At 42.2% G+C, this 27829-nt stretch overlaps 1 protein-coding gene across 3 annotated transcripts in view; it reads right to left on the reverse strand.

Annotated features, from left to right (window-relative positions):
- LOC139408574 (sarcoplasmic/endoplasmic reticulum calcium ATPase 2-like) overlaps positions 1–27343 on the reverse strand; it is a 48396-nt gene extending 21053 nt beyond the window's left edge. Inside the window, exons 1-5 of one of the 3 annotated variants that reach the window (XM_071152629.1) lie at positions 26483–27324; positions 26099–26116; positions 25926–26008; positions 22030–22134; positions 13032–13170 (exon numbers count right to left, since the gene is read on the reverse strand). In XM_071152629.1, the coding sequence (XP_071008730.1) occupies positions 13032–13170; positions 22030–22134; positions 25926–26008; positions 26099–26116; positions 26483–26600 (463 nt within the window). In that variant the 5' untranslated portion in view covers positions 26601–27324. Of the gene's footprint in view, positions 1–16; positions 1618–13031; positions 13171–22029; positions 22135–25925; positions 26009–26098; positions 26117–26482 lie in introns of those variants that run through there. The other 2 variants (XM_071152628.1, XM_071152630.1) reach the window with 2 other exon arrangements.
- Positions 27344–27829: the final 486 nt, after the last annotated feature.

Consider the following 27829-nt stretch of genomic DNA (forward strand, 5'->3'; position numbering starts at 1 on the left):
GAGTCTACAATCTCACCATGTTCAACCTGCAGATCGATTTGCCTCAGAGTGGAGTCTGACATTCGCAACAGCAGATATGCTTGAGATGGGAAACGTTGCCCATGCTAGTCACACAAAAAAAAAAGGCTGCACAGTGCATTTTGAGCGTCAACAAGGAGTACAACATTGCAACTCTTTTCCAAGGTGTGAGAAAATGTACTTGCTATCTGGATTATCGTATAGCTTTGGAATCCTGACATTACCCACTTTCTAGAAAAACAGGCACGTTTCTCGACATTTACACTGACTTTGAGAAGGGATTGCGTGACGATGGCTTAGCAACCGTGTGACGCAGAATGACAACGTGAACCCGATTGGTCGACAGTCTGCTGGGTGGGGAGTTGTACGTTTCTTCATTCATTGGATTCCTATCTCCTTTCTATAATATCTCTGGCAACTGCAATGCACCCAGGACCAACGAGGCAGACAAATATGAAAAATGTGCTTGCCCCTCCGAGAAATGTGTAATTTAATTTAACGAGGTTAGGAATATCGCAAAAATATGATCAATGGCTCATTCGAGAGAAGACACCCTTCCAAGTTATGACATCCTGCCTGCATTGAAATCTGAGATGTATGACAGACATTTTGCCATCAAAAGTCATATTCCTATTAAACTTTGTGTAGTGACAGCGACTTTATCACAGTGCTACGTCATACTGGCCGGCTTCCTGCCTGCTTGAACGCCAATAACTCAGATACACATTAAACCATGAAATGACCCATGGAATCGATAGATCACACAGACGCACAAAAACAATATAACATTCAACATGGGTGAACATTTCCTTTAAGTACAACTAGAGCAGGTCTGAGTTGGGTGGATTATACTGAAGGAGGATAACATCAGTAAATGGACTACATTCTAACCTGTAGTTCACAGATTAAGCACAAAACATTAAACAAATTAGGCATAAGGTGCATGAGGATGGGGCATTTTGAAGGCATAATTGGGTCATGAGATGTTCAAAATGTTAGTGAAATATGCTGTCCAAACCTCTGAAGACAGAACAGCTTTATCAAACTCAATTAATTCCTTCATGAGCAAGAGGGTCAAAACTAATGCTGTTCACAGGGCATGTCCAACTCTCCAGACACACACACTGGCTCACTCAAATGTGCAGAATGTAGGCTCGTGAAAAATAAAACTGGATAACAGCAGAGAGAAAATGATATGTAAAACAACATTAATGTCCCATTGAACTAGTGCGCAGGACAAAAATAAAAAGGTAGGTCATTCTTTCCATTCACAGGGCTTTGGTAATTGCCAGTAAAACAAAAGTCAAACTTAAATTCCAAAATACTCTTCACACCACTGAATGAGACAGTCACAAGAGCTCATTAAAGGCTCTTCACATTTATTAGCTATGGCTGAGAGGGTATCAGCGTATCCTACTGTCGGCCTGAAAGAACAACACAGGAATACCAAATTATATTGAGAAATTGCTTCAGGCAGGTTGATTAAGAAAGCAGAATTTAAAAAGGGCTTGTTCTTTTGATGTAATTTTACAGAATATAAACTACTTTATATAGACAGACAACAAAAAAAGGCCTACTGTACAAACAAGAGCCCCTGACAAATTCCTTCTCCAGAGGACAGAGTTTTGACAGACATGTAAACAGACCCTTGGACCTCCTCAGTGCTAGGAGGAGGAGGGGGGGGAAGAGAGACAGGCGAATTGCATGAGACCTGCAAAAGGCATATCCAAAAATGGGAAAACTATTTTGATCAGTTCTACAGTGCAGTAGTGGGGGGTTTAGATGTGAACACTGCTGGGCAAGAGTCTCTGCTATGGCCCTAATGGAACAGGGGAGGCCACCTAGCCAGCACTGTCTCTATACACAAGAAACTCACTATAGCGCCACCATAGGGACAAGAGGCTAGGGAGTACATAAAACACTTGAAGAGCAGCTTCCTATTTCTAGCTTTATTCCTATAAAACATTCTGATAAAACCCCAGCCTTAAAATGCACAAACATCAGCTGTAAAGTTTTGAATGGAGCGCTATCATCTTCATCTTAGGTGGCTGTCAAAACTTAATCGCCACCCGCCATGCTTCAAACTATACTGAACAAAAATAATACACAACATGCAGCAACTTCAAAGATCTTACAACGTTACGGTTCATAAGGAAATCAGTCAATTGGAAAAGTCATTAGGCCCTAATCTATAGATTTGACATGTCTGGGAATACATATGCATCGGTTGGTCAAAGATCCCTTAGAAGGTAGGGGTGTGGATCAGACAACCAGTCAGTATTTGGTGTGACCACCATTTGCCTCATGCAGTGCGACATCTCCTTCAGGGGGAGACTTCAACTTGAGACATCTGTGGCATTGTGTTGTGTGACAACTGCACATTTTAGTGGCCTTTTGTCCCCAGCACAAAGTGCACCTGTGTAATGATCATGCATTTAATCAGCTTCTTGATATGCCACACCTGTCAGGTGGATGAATTGTCTTGGCATGGGGGAAATGCTCACTAACAGGGATGTAAACAAATATGTGCACACAGTTTTTGAGAAATAACTTGTGTATACGGAAACATTTCTGGGATCTTTTATTTCAGCTCAGGAAACAAACACTTTACATGTTGCATTTACAGTGCCTTGCGAAAGTATTTCGGCCCCCTTGAACTTTGCGACCTTTTGCCACATTTCAGGCTTCAAACATAAAGATATAAAACTGTATTTTTTTGTGAAGAATCAACAACAAGTGGGACACAATCATGAAGTGGAACGACATTTATTGGATATTTCAAACTTTTTTAACAAATCAAAAACTGAAAAATTGGGCGTGCAAAATTATTCAGCCCCCTTAAGTTAATACTTTGTAGCGCCACCTTTTGCTGCGATTACAGCTGTAAGTCGCTTGGGGTATGTCTCTATCAGTTTTGCACATCGAGAGACTGAAATTTTTTACCATTCCTCCTTGCAAAACAGCTCGAGCTCAGTGAGGTTGGATGGAGAGCATTTGTGAACAGCAGTTTTCAGTTCTTTCCACAGATTCTCGATTGGATTCAGGTCTGGACTTTGACATGGCCATTCTAACACCTGGATATGTTTATTTTTTAACCATTCCATTGTAGATTTTGCTTTATGTTTTGGATCATTGTCTTGTTGGAAGACAAATCTCCGTCCCAGTCTCAGGTCTTTTGCAGACTCCATCAGGTTTTCTTCCAGAATGGTCCTGTATTTGGCTCCATCCATCTTCCCATCAATTTTAACCATCTTCCCTGTCCCTGCTGAAGAAAAGCAGGCCCAAACCATGATGCTGCCACCACCATGTTTGACAGTGGGGATGGTGTGTTCAGCTGTGTTGCTTTTACGCCAAACATAACGTTTTGCATTGTTGCCAAAAAGTTCAATTTTGGTTTCATCTGACCAGAGCACCTTCTTCCACATGTTTGGTGTGTCTCCCAGGTGGCTTGTGGCAAACTTTAAACAACACTTTTTATGGATATCTTTAAGAAATGGCTTTCTTCTTGCCACTCTTCCATAAAGGCCAGATTTGTGCAATATACGACTGATTGTTGTCCTATGGACAGAGTCTCCCACCTCAGCTGTAGATCTCTGCAGTTCATCCAGAGTGATCATGGGCCTCTTGGCTGCATCTCTGATCAGTCTTCTCCTTGTATGAGCTGAAAGTTTAGAGGAACGGCCAGGTCTTGGTAGATTTGCAGTGGTCTGATACTCCTTCCATTTCAATATTATCGCTTGCACAGTGCTCCTTGGGATGTTTAAAGCTTGGGAAATCTTTTTGTATCCAAATCCGGCTTTAAACTTCTTCACAACAGTATCTCGGACCTGCCTGGTGTGTTCCTTGTTCTTCATGATGCTCTCTGCGCTTTTAACGGACCTCTGAGACTATCACAGTGCAGGTGCATTTATACGGAGACTTGATTACACACAGGTGGATTGTATTTATCATCATTAGTCATTTAGGTCAACATTGGATCATTCAGAGATCCTCACTGAACTTCTGGAGAGAGTTTGCTGCACTGAAAGTAAAGGGGCTGAATAATTTTGCACGCCCAATTTTTCAGTTTTTGATATGTTAATTTTTTTTGAAATATCCAATAAATGTCGTTCCACTTCATGATTGTGTCCCACTTGTTGTTGGTTCTTCACAAAAAAAATACAGTTTTATATCTTTATGTTTGAAGCCTGAAATGTGGCAAAAGGTTACAAAGTTCAAGGGGGCCGAATAATTTCGCAAGGCACTGTAAATATATCACTAGCCACTTTAAACAATGCTACCTTATATAATGTTACTTACCCTACATTATTCATCTCATATGCATACGTATATACTGTACTCTATATCATCGACTGTATCCTTATGTAATACATGTATCACTAGCCACTTTAAACTATGCCACTTTGTTTACATACTCATCTCATTTGTACATACTGTACTCGATACCATCTACTGTATCTTGCCTATGCTGCTCTGTACCATCACTCATTCATATATCCTTATGTACATATTCTTTATCCCCTTACACTGTGTACAAGACAGTAGTTTTGGAATTGTTAGTTAGATTACTTGTTGGTTATTACTGCATTGTCGGAACTAGAAGCACAAGCATTTCGCTACACTCGCATTAACATCTGCTAACCATGTGTATGTGACAAATAAAATTTGATTTGATTTGATATTTTAGTTCAGTGCAGATAAAATCGATGGGAGATTGAAGGATGAATTGGTAGGAGAGAAAGGAGGGAGCGAGATGAGGGTAGATCAAAAGAAGAAATACAATGACAAGTTTTCCCAAGCCCCCTGTGGACTAATTTATGAAGTCAGTCAAAGTCCCCCTAAACAAAACTAGCTAATAGCGAACAACGTTCCCAATACACAAAAGGGTCATGGAGTAGGGTAACCTACTTTTGAATACAATGAGAGCAGAGCACTTGTAAGAATAGGTCTTCATTCGACAAGTTGATCATCAAGTAGCCTAACAGCATGTCTTTGACAGGATCGTTGCTATCAAAGCTGGTTGAGAGAATGCCAAGAGTGTGCAAAGCTGTCATCAAGGCAAAGAGTGGCTGCTTCGAATCTATCAAATATTTTGATTAGTTTAGTACTTTATTGGTTACTACATGATTCCATGTGTGTTATTTCATAGTTTTGATGACTTCACTATTATTCTACAATGTAGAAAAAAGTAAAAATAAAGACAATCCCTGGAATGAGAAGGTGTCCAAACTTTTGTCTGGTACCGTATGCATGCACACCTCATCCATTGGGCGCCCTAGACTAAAAGCCCATTTATGCTTGATCTGAAAATGTGGTTGGAGGCGCCATATGGAGGTTGTAATGCAATTGCGGAGCCTCCAGAGGCATGCAGAGTCCAAAATAAACCTATGAATCACCAAGCGCCTCCCAAATGTAACAACGCGGAGGGCTCTCTATAGCTCAGCATTTTTGATTTGTTGATGGTAGGTGGGGGCAGTACATCCTGTATAAAACACAAGCGCACTTCCTTGACAACAACTCTGCACTGCGATGCGCAAGAAGTATGAATGCCCTGACTTCTGCTGAGGCCATATCACTGTAAATGCTGCATGGCCATTGCAGAAGTCAAAATGACCATGTGCCCAGATGCAAATTGTACTTCTCTCTGTAGAATATGCACCCTCTCCCAACAATTTGAGCACATTCCGTTTCATAACTTCATTGAGTGAATTATTTGCGTTGGATTCTTAGTGTATATCAATTCATCATTACATATATCACCAGTAGTACATTTACCATTAATTCCTATAATTTCTCATCTACAATGTTTGTTACTTTGTTCCTGCTAATACTGAGTAAAGACCCGCATGCATAGAAGTAGGCCTATAGCCTACCTGGCCTGTGCAGAAATGTAGGCATATAAATGTGCCCATTTGGGGAGCGTCTCAAAGTAATTTTTCCTTCACCTCGAACAGCAAGCAAACAAAGTCTGTTTTTACATCCATTGAGAATTACAATAGTTCATCAATGTAGCTGAAAAATATTCCCATCTCTCTCCCTTTCGATAACCACTCAGCTTGAAAGGGAAAAATGTCATGCTCTGACCCAGTGGAAACATCATAAAATAGGCCTACCTGATTTCTTCTTATCAGTGCTTGACATGGACTGAAATAGGTAACAGTACTCATTTTGGGTGCTGGTACTGTTTGTATTTAGGTGCAAGAGCTCCACAATACTTAAGCTAATATTCTATAAAGAGGAACAGGCGCTCAAGCAGAACATTTGAGGTGCCGGTAATAAGCGCCAGTGAGCTTCTGCCCAAGCTTCTTATCCCGAGCGCAAATAGCCTACAGCTGTGTCTGTCCTGAGCTCAATGGTGAGGGAAAGTGAAGGCCCAGAATATGTTATACAATGCTGCAAGTTCGCTAGTGCAAGCTTCAGGCCTGACCCAAGTTAAAAGTTGATACAATGTTTCAAGTTCGATGCAGACAGGCCATGTGTAGCCAATGTGATTTATAGGATATTTTCTACCTTCAGGCTGCAATATTTTTATTTGTTGGCTTTATGTAGGCCATTTTTACATACTTGGCAATAGAAGATACAAACCAAAAAGTATAATTTTCATTTAGATTTGGATAGAATTGTAATTAACCACATGACAACGATTGAGATATGAAGACGTTATTATAAATTAAATTAAACCGTTTAATGAAAATGTGCATATGAAAACCAGAACTGGCATGCAGATCGGTAGAAATGGTAAGATAAATAGCCATTTCACACGAGACAGGTTGCCGACTCCTCGTGTAGCCTATTACCGCCTACTTAAGGAGAGTAGTGGCACTACCACTCGCAAGCCCATGACTCCTCAGTGGCCAGGGAGGTTTGATTTAGCACCTACAGCTCTTTGGCGAGGTTGCACATAGGCACAACGTTTCCAGGTCGTTTCAAGCAGTCAAAGTCCCTAGGGAACCACCTGCTGTTCTCATGAATGGAAAGAGAAAGGAGCCATCATCAAACCCAAGGTACATAAAACAAAGAGCTGGAGATACACAGCATGCTGTGTTAACTTACATCCATGACCTAATAAAATCAGACAGCCCCTTAGTGTCGGTTGTGTAATGAAGAAAGAAAAAAGGAAAAAGAGAAAAGGGAGGATGAAGAGAGACAGATGAGAATGAGAAGAGGGAAAGACGGATGGGGTAGAGTTAAACAGATCGCTTGAGGACAAAAGCCTAAACACATGAAAGGAAATTGCAAGGAAAGTTCAAATTGTGCCCTTTGTAAACATTAGATGCTGTCTATGCCCCTTGGACCACCTTGCCAGCACTGCCATGGTGGTGGTATGTTGTAGAAGGCAACAAGACCACAAAGCCAGAGCCTACAGTGGTCCAACTCACACACATAACAAAACTGGGTCACACATGCAGACCAAAGTGAGCCAGCCACACAGAGACCAAGAGAAAGGCCATTCTTGTTTGACTCCTATATACAGGATGTTGTTGCTCCAGGGGGTCAGGGTTATTGCCATGGCAAGGTGGGAGGTGATGGTGGACAGCTCAGCTGGAAGAAAAAAATGTATTGGGAGGAGAGGTGGTGAAAGATGAATTACTGCCGATGTTCCAACGTTTTACAACAGAATCCCTGTTACTCATAGCCAACTGTGGGTGAATAGAAAAACGAGGGAGGAGAAGGAGGGAATATATATAGAAAGCAACCTTTTGCAGGGTGCCTGAGAATGCCACTGTAAGCAGCAACACTAATCTAAACCTAGTCTTGACAGCTGCTTAGTCCAGGCTCCCGCTCTTGTTCCTCCTCACGTCTGTCCCGTATGAATGCATGGTTGGGGGGGGGGGGGTTGAAGGCAGGCGGTTCAAGTGAAAGCCACAGCTGAGGAGGTGATGAAGGCACTAAGGTTTCTGGCACGCGCCACAGCTCGTGTTCAGGTCATTCTCTCCAACCACGTTAACATCACTGTGTTTTTAGTACCCGAGGGGTCGGTAGCAAGCTGTTGCCAACCCATCTCCCTAACCCCCCACCCTTCCACAACCTCAGGGGAAGAGAAAGACCCCTGACCCCATGGTGGTTGCAGTCTGGTATGACCCCAAAAGGACACCTGGAGGCAGACAATACCATTGCTGACAGACATTTTTTGGGGAAAAAAACTTGGGGACAGACTATTTTAAGAAACTTACATAAAAACCACTGAGTCATGGAAAACGTGTTTATTATGGTTTAACAGTGGGGAGATACCGGATTATTGATGCAGTCTAAAGGGAGGCAGGTGTAGCGTTTGGGATTTGACATGACAGCACCGATTGGCTTGACTGTTTCCAGATGAGCAGCAAATCAGTGTGTAAGAGATTGCAGTATACACTGAAATGTTTAGTCAAACAAAACTGTGCGTGGTCTTTGACAAGTAAACAAATGAATTAAAATGTACAGTAAGTGGAAGGAAGTGGAAGGTAGGTAGATGGTATCATCTTGCCGGTAGACCTCCAATGTCACTGGGCTCCAGAAAGGTGGAGACAGCAGCTCCAGCCTAGCCTGTCAGCTCTGACTCACTCTTCAGGGGGGGGTTAGGCGGAAGGACTGAACATTGTGCGCTCTGCTTAGATAAAGCCAAAAGGTGGGATATTCACGAGATAACAAACGGTCACCGATGTACACACACTGCAGAACTCTGTTTAAACCCTTACTCTTGACAAGACTTAAGATTCCTCTTTGGCAGCTCTAGGGACTCTGGGCCAGGATATAACACAGATGCTACTTAGCGACATAGCATTCATATCATGCATCAACTCCTTTCCTTATTCACCGCACAAACATCCACATATTCTGCCTTACTGGTATGTAGTTACTCTTGTTACTCTGGAATTGCAGTGTGAGGGGTTAACTAAAGCCCTTCATTTGACTTCCTGAGTGCGGTGGCAGGAGTGGGAAAAGGCAGCAGTCTTAAGTAATAGGCAAACCCCCTCAACCACCTCCAACCTTTCCTTTGAAGCAGAGAGAAAGAAAAGTAATTTTCTAGGAAGCTGGGCGACAGAGAGAACAAGACCAGGAGAGTAAAAGGGGACAGGCCATGAATTGGTTGAAGCTGAAGGAGAAAAGCCAATCTGAGGAGGCTGGGTCCGGATGACAAGAGGAAGTAAGTCGTGGGAAAGAGTTGTGGATGCCAAGAGCCTGAGGGGACATGGAGTTTGAGGCCACAGTATTCTGGTTTCACTGTAACCCTATTCTAATCCAATATGCAATCCCATGTCCTAGAAATCACCCCCCACCCACACAGAGACTAATTTCATATGACCCTCAATCCGTTTACAGCTCTCAAGGTCTTATGTAACAGGCAACTCCACTCACCTGGTGCCACTATTGTATTGGTCAGGGAGATGAGCAGTGTTAAGCAGAACGGATGTATGAGTTGGGTGAGAGACTCATCTACATCTCAAACACTGTTGATGAGAGCCTGCTATGGCAAATTACTTGCCCTTTTAGCAGAGCCTACCTGTCATACTGCAGCCAGGTGACTGTACAGGTAGATTTTACAACAGCATGGGTGGAGTTCACATTCAAACAACCTCCTCCAGTGCCATTCCATATGAGAGAGAGGGGCAGACAGAGCAGGCGAACAGTTGCCAGTTTTACATTGAGAATATTCAATGTTGGGGGAGTCTGACAAGTGTAGAGCATTGCAGTGATGAAGCAAACAAAAAAAGGGTTCAACTCAGGACTGACATTTCAACTTAATTCCAATGAACGGTCCAACTCTATAAAAGGTATGGCTCATCTAAGTTGTCTAAACCAGACTTTGAAACAACATTCACCAGCCAAGATCAAATAGTGTGGGGGTGCATCAATGGCAGTGAAAGTTTCTGTAAATCAATTAGCAGAGCAAATGTCAGGCGGTGTTCTCTCTCCTGGTTTAGCGTGACAGGGAGACGACTGGGGAGAGCAGAGATGAGGAGCAACAAAGCTTTGATCACTCTTCTTACATGAAGGAACATGGATGTGCACAACAACAAAAAAATTAACACATGCATATGAAACACACCTATAAAAATGGTAGGGATGTAACGATTCACTGAAACATTTGAATCTGGTACCGATGTGTAAGATACAAGTGCATCGTTCCGCGGGTCATGCACCGGTCCACATTTTTTTGCTGCTTACATTAAATTCTTTCTGAAAACAACTCTAATCTTTTGTAACTGATGCATCCTCTCCGTCAATGTCGAACTGCATGTAAATGGTTTGACAGTCATTGATCTACAAGCAATTTTGTATCCTGAACAACCCCAGGCAATAGCTTAGTCAAACTGCGTACTGTGCCCAGCTTCGCACGCTGACCAATGCGAGGTAGGTGGCCTGTTCCTGATCTTGCACAACTGCGCAGCTCCTTCAGCATTCAATTCTACAACGGCTTTATTAGTAAAATGAACAGGCACCTAAAGGACCCCTAGGCCATGAGAAACAAGATTCTCTGGTCTAATGAACTCTTTGGCATGAATGCCAAGCGTTACATCTGGAGGAAACCTGACACCATCCCTATGGTGAAGCATGGTGGTCGCAGCATCATGCTGTGGGGATGTTTTTCAGAGGCAGGGCCTAGGAGACTAGTTAGGATTGAGGCAAAGATGAACAGAGCAAAGTACAAAGAGATCCATGATGAAAACCTGCTCCAGAGGGCTCAGGACCTCAGACTGGGGTGAAGGTTCACATTCCAACAGGACAACAACCCTAAGCACACAGCCAAGACAATGCAGGAGTGGCTTCGGGACAAGTGGCCCAGAAGTTAATTGACAGCATGCCAGGGTGGATTGCAGAGGTCTTGAAAAAGAAGGGTCAACACTGCAAATATTGACTCTTTGCATCAACTTCATGTAAATAAAAGCCTGACACTTATGAAATGCTTCAGTATTCCATAGTAATATCTGACAAAAATATCTGAAGACACTGAGGCAGCAGACCTTGAAAATTAATATCTGTGTCATTCTCAAAACTTTTGGCTACTACTGTACATACACCATAGACATACATCATTTACACACACACAGGTCTCAGAGTAGGGCTGGGCGGTATACCGTATTTTATGATATACCAGTATTGATGCAGGGACCGGTTTGGGTTTTTATACTTTACCTTCTATACCGGTATTTGTATGTTTGGTTTGTTAAATGTGATACGCCATGTGTAATTTTGTATTGTTTACTTTGCTACTTTGAGTCATCTCTCTCCGTGCTACTTTCCACACAGACCTAGCCACGCCCCATGTCACTCAAATAGCACATTTGATGTTCCCTCAACCAGGAGGCACTTCACTTTAGACACTTCAGTCTGCATGGTCAATGTAGCACGTGCAACAATGTTGATGACAATGCTGTTTTCACTTTGAGTCTTAATATAAATCCACTAGAGTTCTATAATGACACTAAGTTTGTGTTTCTTACATCAGCAAACATCTAGTTTCTTTTCTTAGAAAGTTGCTATAAATCTTGAGACTATTTGTTAGCCGCTAATGCTAATAGCTAGCTAGCTAATAAATGTACTGAGTAAGAGCAAAAGTAGCTAGCTAATACAGCCTGACAATACCAGTGATGGTGTGGACCTAAAATCAGCATCCTGTTTGTGTAACAGTATCTTCCATGAAGTAGCTAAGAGAAAACATGCAAAGTAGCCAAAGCTTATAGGGTCCCCTAGGAAACGCGTATCAACACTTTAGTTCCTACCCTGTCACAATAACTCCTCCCTGGCATTTTATTCGCAGGACAGGAAAATGGTCCAATTCATGCACTTATCAAGAGAACATCCCTGGTCATCTACTGCCTCTGATCTGGAGGACTCACTAAACACAAATGCTTTGTTTGTAAATGATGTCTGAGTGTTGGAGATGCCCCTGGCTATCAGTAAATTAACATTAAAAAAATACATAAAATGGTGGCAAATGGTTCCTTTCCTTAATAAAAAGGAATTTGAAATGATTTATACTTTTACTTTTGATACTTAAGTATATTTAAAACCAAATACTTTTAGACTTTTACTTAATTTGTATTTTACTTGGTGACTTTTACTTGAGTCATTCTTTATTAATAACGTATCTTTACTTGACTCAAGTATGACAGTTGGGTACTTTTTCCACCACTGCAATTGAGTGCAGGAAATGCAGAAATTATAAAAGTGCTGAAATTTGTTTTGGTTGAAGTTGAATTGAACAGCATAAAACAACAAGAATGGAGAAAGACTCATTGAAAATATACACTATGTGTTATCACCCTTGGATCACTCACTACACATAAAGCAAATGTAGAACTTTAAATATTAAAAAAACTTTTTTTTATTTTTATAAATACCATGATATAATATTTTGGCCATATCGCCCAGCTCAGAGGGCACCCAGTTCATGAGCTTAACAGCAGTAGATCTGAATTTAGAATGGAAAGTGAATGTTTATGCAACAAATGTTACTGCATCAAATCGTATCAATTAATACTCTAACCAAACTAAAAACGTACCATCCCTGTATCTAGATACGTATTGAATCGTCTTTAAAGGGAAAGATACACATCCCTAATAAACTGACACCTGCACTCTGAAACAATATTCTGTGATCACACAACACAGGGTCATCAAAGCTAAGCAGACATGCATCACTGGGATGGAGCAGGGGTGGGCAAACGTTTAGGCTCGAGTTGTTGTTTAAGTCTGGCCTGGAGTGTTTACTTAAACCTAAAAATACTACAACACCACCCCACCTAAAATCGGCTGGTGGGCCGGATGCTCAGTGTATTGGAAAGGGAGATACCTAATCAGTTGCACAACGGAATGCCTTCAACTGAAATGTGTCATCGATTTAACCCAAACCCTCTGAATCAGAGGTGCGGGAGGCTGCCATAATTCGACATCCACGTCTTTGGCGCCCGGGGAACAGTGGGTTAACTGCCTTGCTCAGGGGCAGAAAGACAGAATTTTACCTTGTCAGCTCGGGGATTCAAACCAGCAACCTTCCAGTTACTGGCCCAACGCTCTAAGCATCTTACCGGCCACCTCCACGATGTCCCCTGGTACAAGGTCCTTGGACTTGATCCTCTGCACACTCTTCCTGTCCTGCCGGTACACCTTTCCCATCTCCGGCTCGTACTCTTTGAGCGCTTCAATGGCATTCTCTGCATTTCGCTCCTGTAAGACAAAAGCAATCAGATTAAATCAATATTTTTCAGAGATAAATTTAAGCTTCACGTGGGTTGACGACCAGATCCCACACAAAGAGCATTTAGAGATGGTTAAAGAATGAGAACGATCACTTGACCAGTGACCCTTAAGCTGGGAAAGGAAGCAAACCCAACGAGAAGTGTATCCAACAACAAATCATTGGACATTGTAATAGCCAGAAATATCACCGTTTTTACAACGCTGATCTGTTGATCTCATCGCACGCCAAAGAAAAAACAAACAATAGGATCAAATGAAAATACGGCCATTACACTTAAAAAAAGGGCTCAATTTCAGATTTAAGGAAACAATACATTCCTGGCTCAGTCAACCCTGGGAATTCAATGGACTTTTTTTTAACATCTTGTATGTTTAACGTCACAGTCAGTATGCCATCAGATATAGCTGAGGACTGGAGCACAATGTACCACAATTAAACCCTCCGTCTCGCCAACCCCCAATCAACTACCAGCGATCTGCTGACATTTCCCTCCCTGTGGGATTAATCCCAGAGGTACCGTCACAAGCAGCCAGCCTGGCAGCACTCTGGACAGGGCACACCCGCTGGCCTCATTGGATGGGAACACGGACAACATCTCCATTAAAAATACAGGCTGCAGGGAAAGTGTTGTAGGTTGTTAACAGTTGCCGTGATAACCGTTGTGGGCATTGATTGGTCTAAGGAGCCTGTATTGAAGTAGTTTGGTCAAAGACTGAGAAGAATTCCTAAGGTATTCTGAACATGTTCGTCACCATAACCTCCAACGTCCCCAGACAAGCTTTGTTTGCTTATACAATGGCAAACAACCTGACAGATAACGGCTCCTCTTACAAACTTCAACAGAGCATATAGTTTATGTCCCAACTACCATAAGTGCCGGTCTCCACAACTGCCATCGCTAGCCTAATTTAACTGAATATGGCATGCTATAGTAAATGAACTTAACGTTAGACATTGCATTTGCTTAGTAGCAGCATGTTAGCATATTAAAAAAAAAAAATGCATTTTCAACACTACACCTAATCAAACCCCCCCCCCCCCCCCCCCCGTAGAGGTAACCTCCCTGTGTGCGTGTTGTAGATCAACAAGAGGGACTACGAGGTGAGGTGTAAGTCTTTGGGAGCAGTGAGGTGCAGCAGAAGGCCCGACAGATGATCGAGGAGTTAGGGACCAGAGACAACAGCCCCAGGGGATTCCGCAGAGGTAAAACACACGTAAACCACAGTGAACCACTTAGTCTTCTCTAAAATTAAAACACTATCAAGCAACACAAAAATAAAGAGCAATATGCGTGTAAAATCAATGTAAACATTGCATAGGCCTATGCTACAATTTCTTACAAAGAGAAAAAAAATGGCACGTGTGACTTTCATAAAGGGGGCATCAGTAGCATTGTACTTCTCATGTCCCATTCTGGGGTAATGTGATGGGCTATCACTAAGTAGCTCTCTGTAGCACTGAAAGTCCATCCATCTGAAGTAAGAGCAACACACAGTGCATTGGCCAATTCATTGACTTCAGATTTAGCTTGATTATATAGAGCAGGTAATAAATACCCTTTTGCTGAAATGGGTGCAAGAGGGCGAAATTTGTAATGTTGCTCGGGCACTTTCGAGGTGCCGAAAAACCCCATTCTCAACCACCAAGAACGGGCGCATATCCGCGGCTATAAAACATACCCATCGCTCTGGTAATTTTTTGGGGCCTGGTCATAAATCGGAGAACACACACCAACTGATTAAGGGACTGCTGAATGTTTATTTTTTCCCCTCTTGCTTTGTTTGCTCGTTTCAATATTATGTCGCTCTCTGATAAGATACCCAGGAAAGTACTGAAAATAGCCCATAAGAATAAAAGTAGGTTCATGAAATCCATAAACTGCTAACATCAGATAACATTAATTTATTTCTGAGACTCACTTAGATAATTAATTTGATGATACAGCAGTAGTGATATAATATGCAGTCGGATAGAATTGAGACAACTTGATTTCACATTGGTACGTTACAGCCTTATTCTAAAATGTATTAAATTGTTTCCTCCCCCACCCATCAATCTATACACAAAACCCCATAATGACAAAGCAAAAACAGGTTTAGAAAGGTTTGCAAACGTATATTTAAAAAAAAGAAATATCACATTTACAGTTGAAGTCGGAAGTTTACATACACCTTAACCAAATACATTTAAACTCAGTTTCACAACTCCCGACATTAAATCCTAGTAAAAATTTAATTTTTAGGTCAGTTAGGATCACCACTTTATTTCAAGAATGTGAAATATCATGAAAAATAGAGAAAATGATTTCAGCTTTTATTTCTTTCATCACATTCCCAGTGGGTCAGAAGTTTACACACACTCAATTAGTATTTGGTAGCGTCTTTAAATTGTTTAACTTGGGTCAAACATTTTGGGTAGCCTTTCACAAGGCACAGCTATTTTCAGGTCTCTCCAGAGATGTTCGATCGAGTTAAAGTCCGGGCTCTGGCTGGGCCACTCAAGGAATATTCAGAGACTTGTCCCGAAGCCACTCCTGCATTGTCTTGGCTGTGTGCTTAGGGTTGTTGTCCTGTTGGAAGGTGAACCTTCGCCCTCAGTCTGAGGTCCTGAGCAGGTTTTCATCAAGAATCTCTCTGTACTTAGCTCTGTTCATCTTTGCCCCAACCCTGACTAGTCTCCCACAAATGTTTTCGTAGCCTTCTGCAAATCTAACTCAACACAATCCTGTCTTGGAACTACGGATAATTCCTTTGACCTCATGGCTTGGTTTTGCTCTGACATTCACTGTCAACTGTGGGACCTTATATAGACAGGTATGTGCCTTTCCAAATCATATCCAATCAATTGAATTTAGCACAAGTGGACTCCAAATTTTAGATACATCAAGGATGATCAATGGCAACAGGATACACCTGAACTCAATTGAGTCTCCTAGCACATGGTCTGAATACTTGTGTAAATAAAGTTATTAAAAAAATGCAAAAAAATCTAAACCTGTTGTCACTTGGTCATTATGGGGTTGTGTAGATCGGATTTTAAATTATTATTTTTTTTAAATGCAACTTTATTTTTTAAATCAGCATTTTTACAATCAGGCTGTAATGTAAAAATGTGGAAAAAGCCAAGGGATCTGAATATTTCCTGAAAGCACAAATCCTAATTTAAAGCCCTAGTCATTACGTTTATAAGTTAGTCAGTTGGTTGAATCATGGCTGTGTAATGGTGTTGCCAGCAAAGTAGATTAACTTTTGCTCAAGGGAAAATACACAATGTGATTAGCCTATACATCTCTTATACCGTTTGATTGATCAACTTAATTAAAGATTAATGATCCACATAGCCATTCTTCTTGCCTACTCACTGCATAAAGTGGAAAAGTAATTAACTGCATAGTCCTCCCCTGGAGCACAGTGTGTGCAGTTCTACAGAACATGGTTTTGCTAGATTGAGTCAAGAAAGCTAGACTTCACTCTAGTTATTCTCTCTACTGCTCATGGGGCTATCACAATGGTAGAGTAAGGCAAGTAACCCATACACTACTCAGTAGTACAGTGGGATCCTCACATGAAAAGGTCAGACATAAACCCAATGAATTCAGCCTCGTCATTCCATCCCTTTTTTTGCTACGGGACATTTAGATTAGTTCCTTTACTCTAGCAGGACTATTCGTCATCAATGTGTGCAACGCTGGAGTACTCTGTCGCAACGGGATGAATCAGGTCTCATGAGCTTTGACGCTTTATAAGTCGCAAACCAAGGTTTTTTAGCCTCAGCTGTTCAAACATGCTTGTTTCACTTAAAACCAAGTCAGAAAAAAAACACTGGAAACCAACAGATGTGTGACTCCAGTCAAGATGCAAGAGAAGTTTTACTTTAGCTCCCCAGGTGTCATTCCCGAGGGGAATGGAGTTGGATAGTAAAACTTTGGTTATGAGAAAGGAGTAGCCTGTATTGAGTTGTCATTGTAAAACACCAGATCTAACTAGATAACTCCCCATTCAGGCTAAAGATAGCGCAAACATCCCACTGGAATCCCCAGGTCAGGAGCAGAGAGAAAAGAGGTCCTATTTTCCCTTCCTGCCTTCGTTTCTCACTAATGCAGAAACCCTCGTCCCACTTTCTCCTCCTTAGTTTTATTTTAGTCTCCATTCATTACCCTGACTGGCCTGAAACTCCATGCCCCCCCACCCCCCTTTCCACCCACATGCCAAGTTTTCCCTCCTCAGTCTTGGGTCCTTTTAGGGGTAAAAAAAAAAAAGTCTCACTGACACTACCTGTATCGTTGTACGGGTATGTCTCTCTGCTTGTCGTTTCCCCTAGACTTCTGGCAAAGCCCAAGGCGGTCAAGTGGCCAGTCATGGACCGGATGGATTATTGATTTGGCTGTGTGCACCTTGGAAGCAGGAGCAGGCTTGGAGGCACACAACCTAATTACCTTTGCTTTCTTTTTCAATCCGAGTGGGAGCAGAGGCAAGAGCGGATCGCTGCTTGATAGGCACAGGGACTCCTAGCACCCGCTGTGCGCATGGCAACAAGATTTAGTGGTGATAAGACAACTAGAAAGAGTGTCCTGTTGAGCAAATGTCCACCCACAGCTGGAAGGAATCCCATTAAAGCAGGTCCATACAGTCTGTCTGTTTAGCTAGTTAAATATTTTTGGTCAGTGGTGTCATTGACTACTCGAGTTTAGTACAGAAGTCTTTCTTGCCAAATGGCTTTTGCAACCTGCCAAACTGTAGACTATATTCCTCAACCAAGAGAATGAAATCTGTCTCTAGCCATAGAACCCTGTGGTGAGTCATTCAATTCAGAATACACCCTGGATACTGTGGCTTGGACAAACCTCTAATTGAGTGCCAAGTATTTTTCTTTATGTGCAGGATGTAAATGAGATTACCCACACTTCAAAAAGACTCATTGTAATTCACACCAAGCCCCTTCTCGGCTCTCATTTGTGAACAATCGGCTGCACAGTTCACACTGCCACTGAACACACCTCTGCCGCTCAGTACAGTGTGTGGCTCGTGAAATGCTTTCCAACATTCTGTCCCTCTCAGTTAAACTGTGTGGTCTAGAACATTCACTTTAAGCTAGCTAGGTGGGACAATCACATCAGTCGTAAGATCTTTATTGAGGAAAGATATACTTATCAGCAAAGTCAGAGAAACAGCTCTTTTTCAGGACCCTGTCTTTCAAAGAAAATGTGTAAAAATCCAAATAACTTCACAGATCTTCATTGTAAAGGGTTTAAACACTGTTTCCCATGCTTGTTCAATGAACCATGAACAATTTATGAACATGCACCTGTGGGATGAACGTTAAGACACTAACAGCTTACAGACGGTGGCAATTAAGGTCAAAGTTATGAAAACTTAGGACACTAAAAATACCTTTCTACTGAAATAAAGATGCCCAGGGTACCTGCTCACCTGCCTTAGGCATGCTGCAAGGAGGCATGAGAACTGCAGATATGGCCAGGGCAATAAATTGCAATGTCCGTACTGTGAGACGCCTAAGACGGCGCTACAGGGAGACCAGACGGACAGCTGATCATCCTCGCAGTGGCAGACAACGTGGATCAACACCTGCACAGGATCGGTACATCCAAACATCACACCTGCAGGACAGGTACAGGATGGCAACAACAACTGCCCAAGTTACACCAGGAACGCACAGTCCCTCCATCAGTGCTCAGACTGTCCACAATAGGCTGTGAGAGGCTGGACTGGGGGCTTGTAGGCCTGTTGTAGCCCTCACCAGACATCACCGGCAACAACGTCTCCTATGGGCACAAACCCACCGTCGCTGGACCACACAGGACTGGCTAAAAGTGCTCTTCACTGACAAGTCGCTGTTTTGTCTCACCAGGGGTGATGGTGGGATTCGCGTTTATCGTCGAAGGAATGAGCATTACACCGAGGCATGTACTCTGAAGCAGGATCGATTTGGAGGTGGAGGGGCGGTGTGTCACAGCATCATCGGACTGAGCTTTTTGTCATTGCAGGCAATCTCAACGATGTGGGTTACAGGGAAGACCTCCTCCTCCCTCATGTGGTACCCTACCCGCAGGCTCATCTCCTGACATGACACTCCAGCATGACAATGCCACCAGCCATACTGCTCGTTCTGTGCGTGATTTTCTGCAAGACAGGAATGTCAGTGTTCTGCCATGGCCAGCGAAGAACCCGGATCTCAATCCCATTGAGCACGTCTGGCACCTGTTGGATCGGAGGGTGAGGGCTAGGGCCAATCCCCCAGAAATGTCTGAACTTGCAGGTGCCTTGATGGAAGAGTAGGGTAATATCTCACAGCAGGAAGTGGCAAATCTGGTGCAGTTCAGATGCACTGCAGTGCTTAATGCAGCTGGTGGCCACACCAGATACTTACTGTTACTTTTGATTTTGACTCCCCCTTTGTTCAGGGACACATTACTCCATTTCTGTTAGTCACATGTCTGTAGAATTGTTCAGTTTCAGTTGTTGAATCTTGTTATGTTCATACAAATATTTACACATGTTAAGTTTGCTGAAAATAAGCGCAGTTGATAGTGAGAGGACGTTTCTTTTTTTGCTGAGTTTGATTATAAATAATCTTCATTTTTTTTATTTATTTTTTAACCACAGATCAAAGTAACATGCTGTATTCACACACACACACACACATGACCAAAAGTATGTGGACACCTGCTCGTCGAACGTCTCATTCAAAAATCATGGGCATTAATATGGAATTAGACTCCAATCAAGTTGTAGAAACATCTCAAGGAGGATCAATGGAAACAGGATACACCAGAGCTCAATTTCTAGTCTCATACAGTAGCAACAGGTCTGAATACATATGTAAATAAGGGGTCTTTATTTTAATACATTTGCTAAAATGTCTAAATCTATTTTTCGCTTTGTCATCATGGGGTATTGTGTGTAGATAGATGCATACAGTGCATTCAGAAATGATTCAGACCCCTTCCTCACATTTTGATACTTAGCCTTATTCTAAAAAAAAAAAAAAATCCTCAGCAATCTACACAAAATACCCCATTATAACAAAGTAAAAACAGTTTAGAATTTTTGCAAATGTATTAAAGTAAAAACAGTTTTCAAACCCTTAGCTATGAGAAATTGAGCACAGGTGCATCCTGTTTCCATTGATCCTCCTTGAGATGTTTCTACAACTTGATTGGAGTCCACCTGTGGTAAATTAAATTGATTGGACATGATTTGAAAGGCACACAGTTGACAGTGGATGTCAGGGCAAAAACCATGCCATGAGGTCGAAGGAATTGTCCTTCGAGCGTCGAGACAGGATTGTGTTGATGTCTGCAGCATTGAAGGTCCCCAAGAACACAGTGGCCTCTATCATTCTTAAATGGAAGAAGTTTGGATCAACCAAGACTCTTCCTAGAGTTAGCCGCCCGGCCAAACTGAGCAATTGGGGGAGAAGGGCCTTAGTCAAGGAGGTGACCAAGAACCCGATGGTCACTCTGACAAAGTTCCAGAACTCGTCTGTGGAGATGGGAGAACCTTCCAGAAGGACAACCATCTCTGTAGCACTCCACCAATCAGGCCTTTACGGTAGTGACCAGATGGAAGCCACCACAGCCCACTTGTAGTTTGCCAAAAGGCACCTAAAGGACTCTCAAACCATGAGAAACAAGATTCTCTGGTCCAATGAAACCCAGGTTTATCTATTTGGCAGGACTGGGAGACTAGTCAGGATCAAGGGAAAGATGAACGAAAAGTAGAGAGATCATTGATTAAAACCTGCTCCAGAGCGCTCAGGACCTCAAACTGGGTTGAAGGTTCACCTTCCAACAACCCTAAGCACACAGCCAAGACAATGCAGGAGTGGCTTCGGGACAAGTCTTTGAATATTCCTTGAGTGTCCCAGCCAGAGCCCGGACTTTAACTCGATCAAACATCTCTGGAGACCTGAAAATAGCTGTGCAGCAACTCTACCCATCCAACATGACAGATCTAGTGAGGATCTGCAGAGAGGAAGTGGAGAAACTCCACAAATACATGTGCCAAGCTTGTAGCATCATACCCAAGAAGACTCGATGCTGTAATTGCTGCCAACGGTGCTTCAACAAAGTACTGAATAAAGGGTCTGATTACTTATGTAAAATGTACATTTATTATTTTTAACAATGTTGCCTTGTCATTATGGGGTAGTGTGTAGATTGATGATAAAAAAAATTGTAATACATTTTTGAATAAGGCTGTAACGTAACAAAATGTGGAAAGTCAAGGGGTCTGAATACTTTCCGAAGGCAATGTATAGGCCTAGCTATATGCCCAGTGTATATGTTCATTCTCCTGTACCATAAAGGACTGAGAAGAATAGCCTCTGGTGCCACTAAGCTTGGTTCTATTTTATATTCATGGCATTTTCTCTCCCTGTGGTTCGGCGGATTGGTTTGGGCAGGCAGGCGTTTAACTGGCAGGAGGATGGCCACAGGGATCCCTCCAAACCCTCTTCCTGGGATCCAATCCCTGCCATCAGGGGAACCAGCTCAGTGACCAATCACAGGCAACTAATGGTTGTTACTAACTGGAGTGACCTTGAAACTCATTAAACCAGCCAGAGGAAAAACAGCTTTGCTACAATTTGTACATAAATTTCAGCTTCTTCCACATACACACAATCAATTCCCTCAATTTATAGTGAGTGAGGCAATCGGTTATCTGTAGATATGGCCTGATCCTATCATAAGCTAGGCCTACTATTAATTATATTCCTCTTAGGGTGGGACAGTCTATCAAACCAAAAAAATAACCAAGTTCACCATATTAAAAGAAAAAGGTTGTAAAAAAGATCTTGCTTACCTGCCAGACACCCACAATGGCATTTGCTATCAGAATCAGCAAAATTACAAAAGGCTCCACGAAGGCTGTGATAGTCTCCTCTCCCTCCTCAAACCAGGCCAGCACCTGAAACAGGCAGACAAGTCAGACAGCAATACAATAAAAAACACATTCATTCTATGCCCTGCAGTTGCAGATATCAATGTCTCAGTTATACCAGCTTTAGGGTGTGTCGGAGATGAGGCGAGCCAGAGGCAAGGGTCAAGATAACAGAGCCTGGAGCACTATTGCAAAACCAGAGCAAAGGCAATCACTTGGTAACAGTAAGTAATTCAATTTGGGTGAAAAGTAGCAGTTGGAGAGTGACAATGCTCGTCAGGGCTGAAAGTGTGATTGTCAGCACAAGCCCATCAAACACCTAATTGTTATGTCAGCTGCAGGACTTTCAGCTACATCAATCAAATCTAATCATGAACATGCCATTTCTAATACCTGTAGTTCACATTCAAAGCACCACACAACTCTACCCTGTTCAGGCATCCAGTCTCTAGCAATGCATTTTGTCCTCTCAACAGTGAGTGACTGCTCTTTAAAGTGGTGTTCATTTCCATTAAGTCCTTCTCAGCCACTGAAATAGGATGCATGGGTTTAAACCAGTGGTTTGAATAACCACATTACATAACAGAAAATAAGCAATTTCATCTGCTGAGGCCCAACCACTTTACCTCATAGAAATGACTTGGAGATAGAGGGAACAACGGTAGAAATTACTGAAAATGTTCCTAGAAATCTCAAACTAGGCTACACTAGGGCTGGAGCGGTAGCTTCCCACACAACAGTGCTCATAAAGGCCAAGCTTGAACTTGTATGCTATGGAATGACCACTTCTTTGAATGAAGAGGTAAAAAATAAAATAAAAAAATCATATTTATTTTGATGTCTCCGACAGTCAATCATGAACAGGGAGATAGGCTCTGCGCTCAGGCAGTGGAGTACACTACAGAGGCCTCAGCATCATTAACTCAGAGCTAGAGGTCGATCAATTAATTTGGGTATTTTTGGACACAGATTTGGCCGTAAAAATGTTTTTATACACCTTTATTTAACTAGGCAAGTCAGTTAAGAACGCATTCTTATTTTCAATGACGGCCTAGGAACGGTGGGTTAACTGCCTTGTTCAGGGACAGAACGACAGATTTGACCTTGTCAGCACAGGGATTCAATCTTGCAAGCTTACAGTTAACTAGTCCAACGCTCTAACCACCTGCCTCATTGCACTCCACGAGGAGACTGCCTGTTAAGCGAATGCAGTAAGCCAAGGTAATTTGCTAGCCAGCCTTAAACTTATCTTATAAAAAACAATCAATCATAATCACTAGTTAACTACACAAGGTTGATGATATTACTAGTTTATCTAGCGTGTCCTGCGTTGCATATAATCGATGGGGTGCGTATCGTTGCTCCAATGTGTACCTAACCATGAACATCAATGCCTTTCTTAAAATCAATACACAGAAGTATATATTTTTAAACCTGCATATTTAGCAAAAAGAAATCCAAGTTAGCAGGCAATATTAACCAGGTGAAATTGTGTCACTTCTCTTGCGTTCATTGCACGCAGAGTCAGTGTATATGTAACAGTTTGGGCCGCCTAATTTGCCAGAATTGTACGTAATTATGACATAACAGTGAAGGTTGTGCAATGTAACAGCAATATTTAGACTTATGGATGCCACCCGTTAGATAAAATACAGAACGGTTCCGTATTTCACTGAAAGAATAAACGTCTTGTTTTCAAGATGATAGTTTCCGGATTCTACCATATTAATGACCTAAGGCTCGTATGTGTGTTATTATGTTATATTATGTTATAATTAAGTCTATGAAGGAGTCTATGATTTGATAGAGCAGTCTGACTGAGCGACTGAGCGATGGTAGGCACCAGCAGGCTCGTAAGCATTCATTCAAACGGCACTTTCGTGCATTTGCCAGCAGCTGTTTATGACTTCAAGCCTATCAACCCCGAGATGAGGCTTGTGTAACCGATGTGAAATGGCTAGTTAGTTAGCGGGGTGCGAGCTAATGGCGTTTCAAACTTCACTCGCTTGGAGTGGTTGTTCCCCTTGCTCTGCATGGGTAACGCTGCTTCAAGGATGGCTGGATGGCATCATTAGCTAGATTACTCGTTGGTTATTACTGCATTGTCGGAACTAGAAGCACAAGCATTTCGCTACACTCGCATTAACATCTGCTAACCATGTGTATGTGACAAATAAAATTTGATTTGGCTGTTGTCGATGTGTTCCTGGTTCCTGGTTCCTGGTTCGAGCCCAGGTAGGGACGAGGAGAGGGATGGAAGCTATACTGTTACACTGGCAATAGTAAAGTGCCTATAAGAACATCCAATAGTCAAAGGTATATGAAATACAAAATCGTATAGCGAGAAACAGTCCTATAATAACTACAACCTAAAACTTCTTACCTGGGAATATTGAAGACTCATGTTAAAAGGAACCACCAGCTTTCATATGTTCTCATGTCCTGAGCAAGGAACTTAAACGTAAGCTTTCTTACATGGCACATATTGCACTTTTACTTTCTTCAACACTTTGTTTCTGCATTATTTAAACCAAATTGAACGTTTCATTATTTATTTGAGGCTAAATTGATTTTATTGATGTATTAAGTTATAATAAGTGTTCATTCAATATTGTTGTAATTGTCATTATTACAAATAAATAAAAATTGACCGATTAATTGGTATCCGCTTTTTTGGGTCCTCCAATAATCGGTGTTGAAAAATCATAATCGGTCGACCTCTACTCAGAGCCCACCTAATTATCCTTGTCAAGCTCTCTGGCGTTAACAGTCAATAATATGACTCATTTGCGCAATGAATAGATAATATGATTCATTTGCGCAATGAATAGAGGATTGAAAGCCTCTCACTACCATGTATTTGTAAATGTGTTCAGCGTAATGACAGAATCAGTCCCATAATCATCAAATCTTATCCAGTGAATGGGTCTATTGTTGCTCAAAGACTATTTCAGAACAACAGGTTAAGAAGTAAGTTGTCTCCTCAATCAGAATCTAGGCCAAAACTAGAAATGTCATATACTAGGATTCTCCTCTTCACCCAGTTAGAGGTACAGCCTTTCGCAACAAATGCCAATGAAAAATATGAACATGTGTGTGAGAGAGAGACCCGGCCACTGCTGGATGTGATTTACAGGCCAGATTCCTGAACATCACTGTGTGTGACTGTCCCCGCTGCTGGTGATATCTACAGTGATGTGGCGTTGAATACGAGCCAACAGGAAGGGAAATGGGGTCACAGAGAGGTGAACTTGGCACTCACCAGGATCACCACTAGTGAGGCCACTTGTGACATAAACCAAACATTGTTTATGTCCAGATCAACTGCTTCCCCTGAAGGACTTCAATAGAAGGGATATGATGGGGCCTAAAAGGAGTAAATTAGGCATAATTGGGCAACAGCAGGAAAAGGAGGCTCCAAACAGGTGCAAGAAAATGGCTGACGACCAGTGACTCACTAACAACTAGAAACTCAATCTCCATCAATGATGTTCTAAACATAGCAGACTAGGATGTAATGACATTACAAGTAGGTGCAGCAACCAATTATCCCTAAATTATTGGATGAATGCCAGTTTAACATCACATTTTCACCGGGATAGACAGTCAGATGCCATACAAAACCGACACGAGGCTGGAGCTGTGGGTACAAGGCCTAATGGAGGCACGGGATTTTGCAATTTCTTAAGAAAACACTCTTCAGTGCCATCTGCCCTAGAGGGGATTTGTGTGTTCCCCAACAATTATGCTCATACACTTATTCTGGACATATGAAGCATACCATCATCCTCATTTCAATAAAGTAATTATATACTTACAAAGGATATGCAGGCCGCAAGAAGAAGAATCCTCACAAGTAGATCTCCAAACTGTTCAGCTACCAGCTCCCATAAAGACTTTCCTAAGAAAAGAAGAGGGTTTGATTGCATCCAAATAATTGGATACCTATAAAAAGTTTTAAAAAATTAAAAAAATAGAACGATTTACTTACCCTCCTCAGCAGGCAATTCTGCGATTCATCCAAAGGATACCACACCGGAAATAGAGGACAACAGGCAACCGAAAATAAGTTATCCGATTACGAATAAGAGTTTCAAAGGGGAAAATACATCTAAATTGACGTGGACTGGAAGACAAACATAAGACATACTGAACATCGTTTTCGAACAGGCTGACCACTTTAAATGTACAGCATTTTGCTTTAACTCGTTCACTGAAATTGTTTCAACACACGAGACTGTACATGTTCGTGACGTCAGCAATTCGTTCAAACAAGCCGGTTGCTGAAGAATGCCAGCGGCGTAGCGACAGTTTAGCAGGCCGTACACCGTGTGGCCAGGGAAGAGATATCACATTTCAGCAACATGTTACTCACCGTTAGGTCCCCATTTTTCCCGCTGCCTCTTCACCTGGTCTAAACCTAGACCTGTGCTTTCGTTCACGTTGAAATGGCTGTAAACTTCCTCCACTGTCTTTGTGTGAGCGTTCTCCATGGTGAGTATCTGTGCGAGGTCACACACTAGCTCGCTAACGTTAGCTGAAACCTCGACAACCCCACTGATTACGCACTTATTTTGTGTCTTCCCCAAACTCACGCTGCCAAAAATTCATACGAATATCTTGAAATGTATTTGATTTCCCAAACACTAAATAACCTGACGCGCAATGAAAATGGTGGCTGTTAGTCCTCACACTTGTTAGGAGACCGATGCCTTCCCCCGTCAAATTCGCCGGTTGGCTACAATGTTCCAGACAACCATGAAATACGGATAATTCATACCACTATCAAAACTATTTCATTTTTTGAAGGGGGCAATAACTAAAAAAATGCGTCTCTGTAGTTGGATAATGCAGATGGTTACGCGGTAGGTCTGACAAGTACAGCCTTCGTGGATGTCCGCTGTCTATTTGTTCTTGTTGTGCTGCCGCGGATTCACAGCTTTCCCCATCAGCACCAATCGCATTTGTTCACTACCCTTTCGCATGCTCTGAATGCTGCGCTCGGTGTCCGCATGTGGAATGCGCTTATTGGTTGGAGAGACTCCGGAAATCCATTTTTCTTCCCGATCTTTCGGTCCTCACTAGCCTATTTCAAAAATATATCTGAAAAAAAATCGTATTTGAACCCTAACCACCCTGCTAACATTATGCCTAACCTTAAATCAAGACAAGTTTTGTGATAGCCAATTGCGACTTTGTGGTTGTAGTAACTTCTGACAAACTGATCTTCTTCGGTGGGGTTTATCAGCGGTTGGCATCCAATGTTATTGTGTCTTACCACCACCTACTGTACTGGAGTGGGGGCCAGAGACCAAGAGAAAGTAAATCCTACCTGCCAGCCCCGTTGCTCTTAGAAAAATATTACATATGAGACTATATCTAATGACGTTCTACTCAATATACTTTTCTGTATCCCCTTCTCCCTCATACTGGATCTCAGCCTCTCTCTTTCCCTCTGATACTTGAAATAAATGCCTGCCCTTAGTATCTCTACTTCACTGCTCCTGCCAATATCCAGCCGTACCTGAGAGTAAACATCATTGATCATGATTGAGAACAGAGGACTAATCACGCTACCCTGCTGTGTACCGTTATCCACCAGGTAGCTGTCTGATAGAAACGTCCCCACCCTCACCTGGATAGACCTTCCAAACAGGAAATAATTTATCCATTTGTACGTTCTTCCTCCTGCCTCCATAATATCAAGCTTTATTAACAACCC

Source organism: Oncorhynchus clarkii, chromosome 5 (assembly GCF_045791955.1).
Source record: "Oncorhynchus clarkii lewisi isolate Uvic-CL-2024 chromosome 5, UVic_Ocla_1.0, whole genome shotgun sequence".
Classification (NCBI taxonomy): domain Eukaryota; kingdom Metazoa; phylum Chordata; class Actinopteri; order Salmoniformes; family Salmonidae; genus Oncorhynchus; species Oncorhynchus clarkii.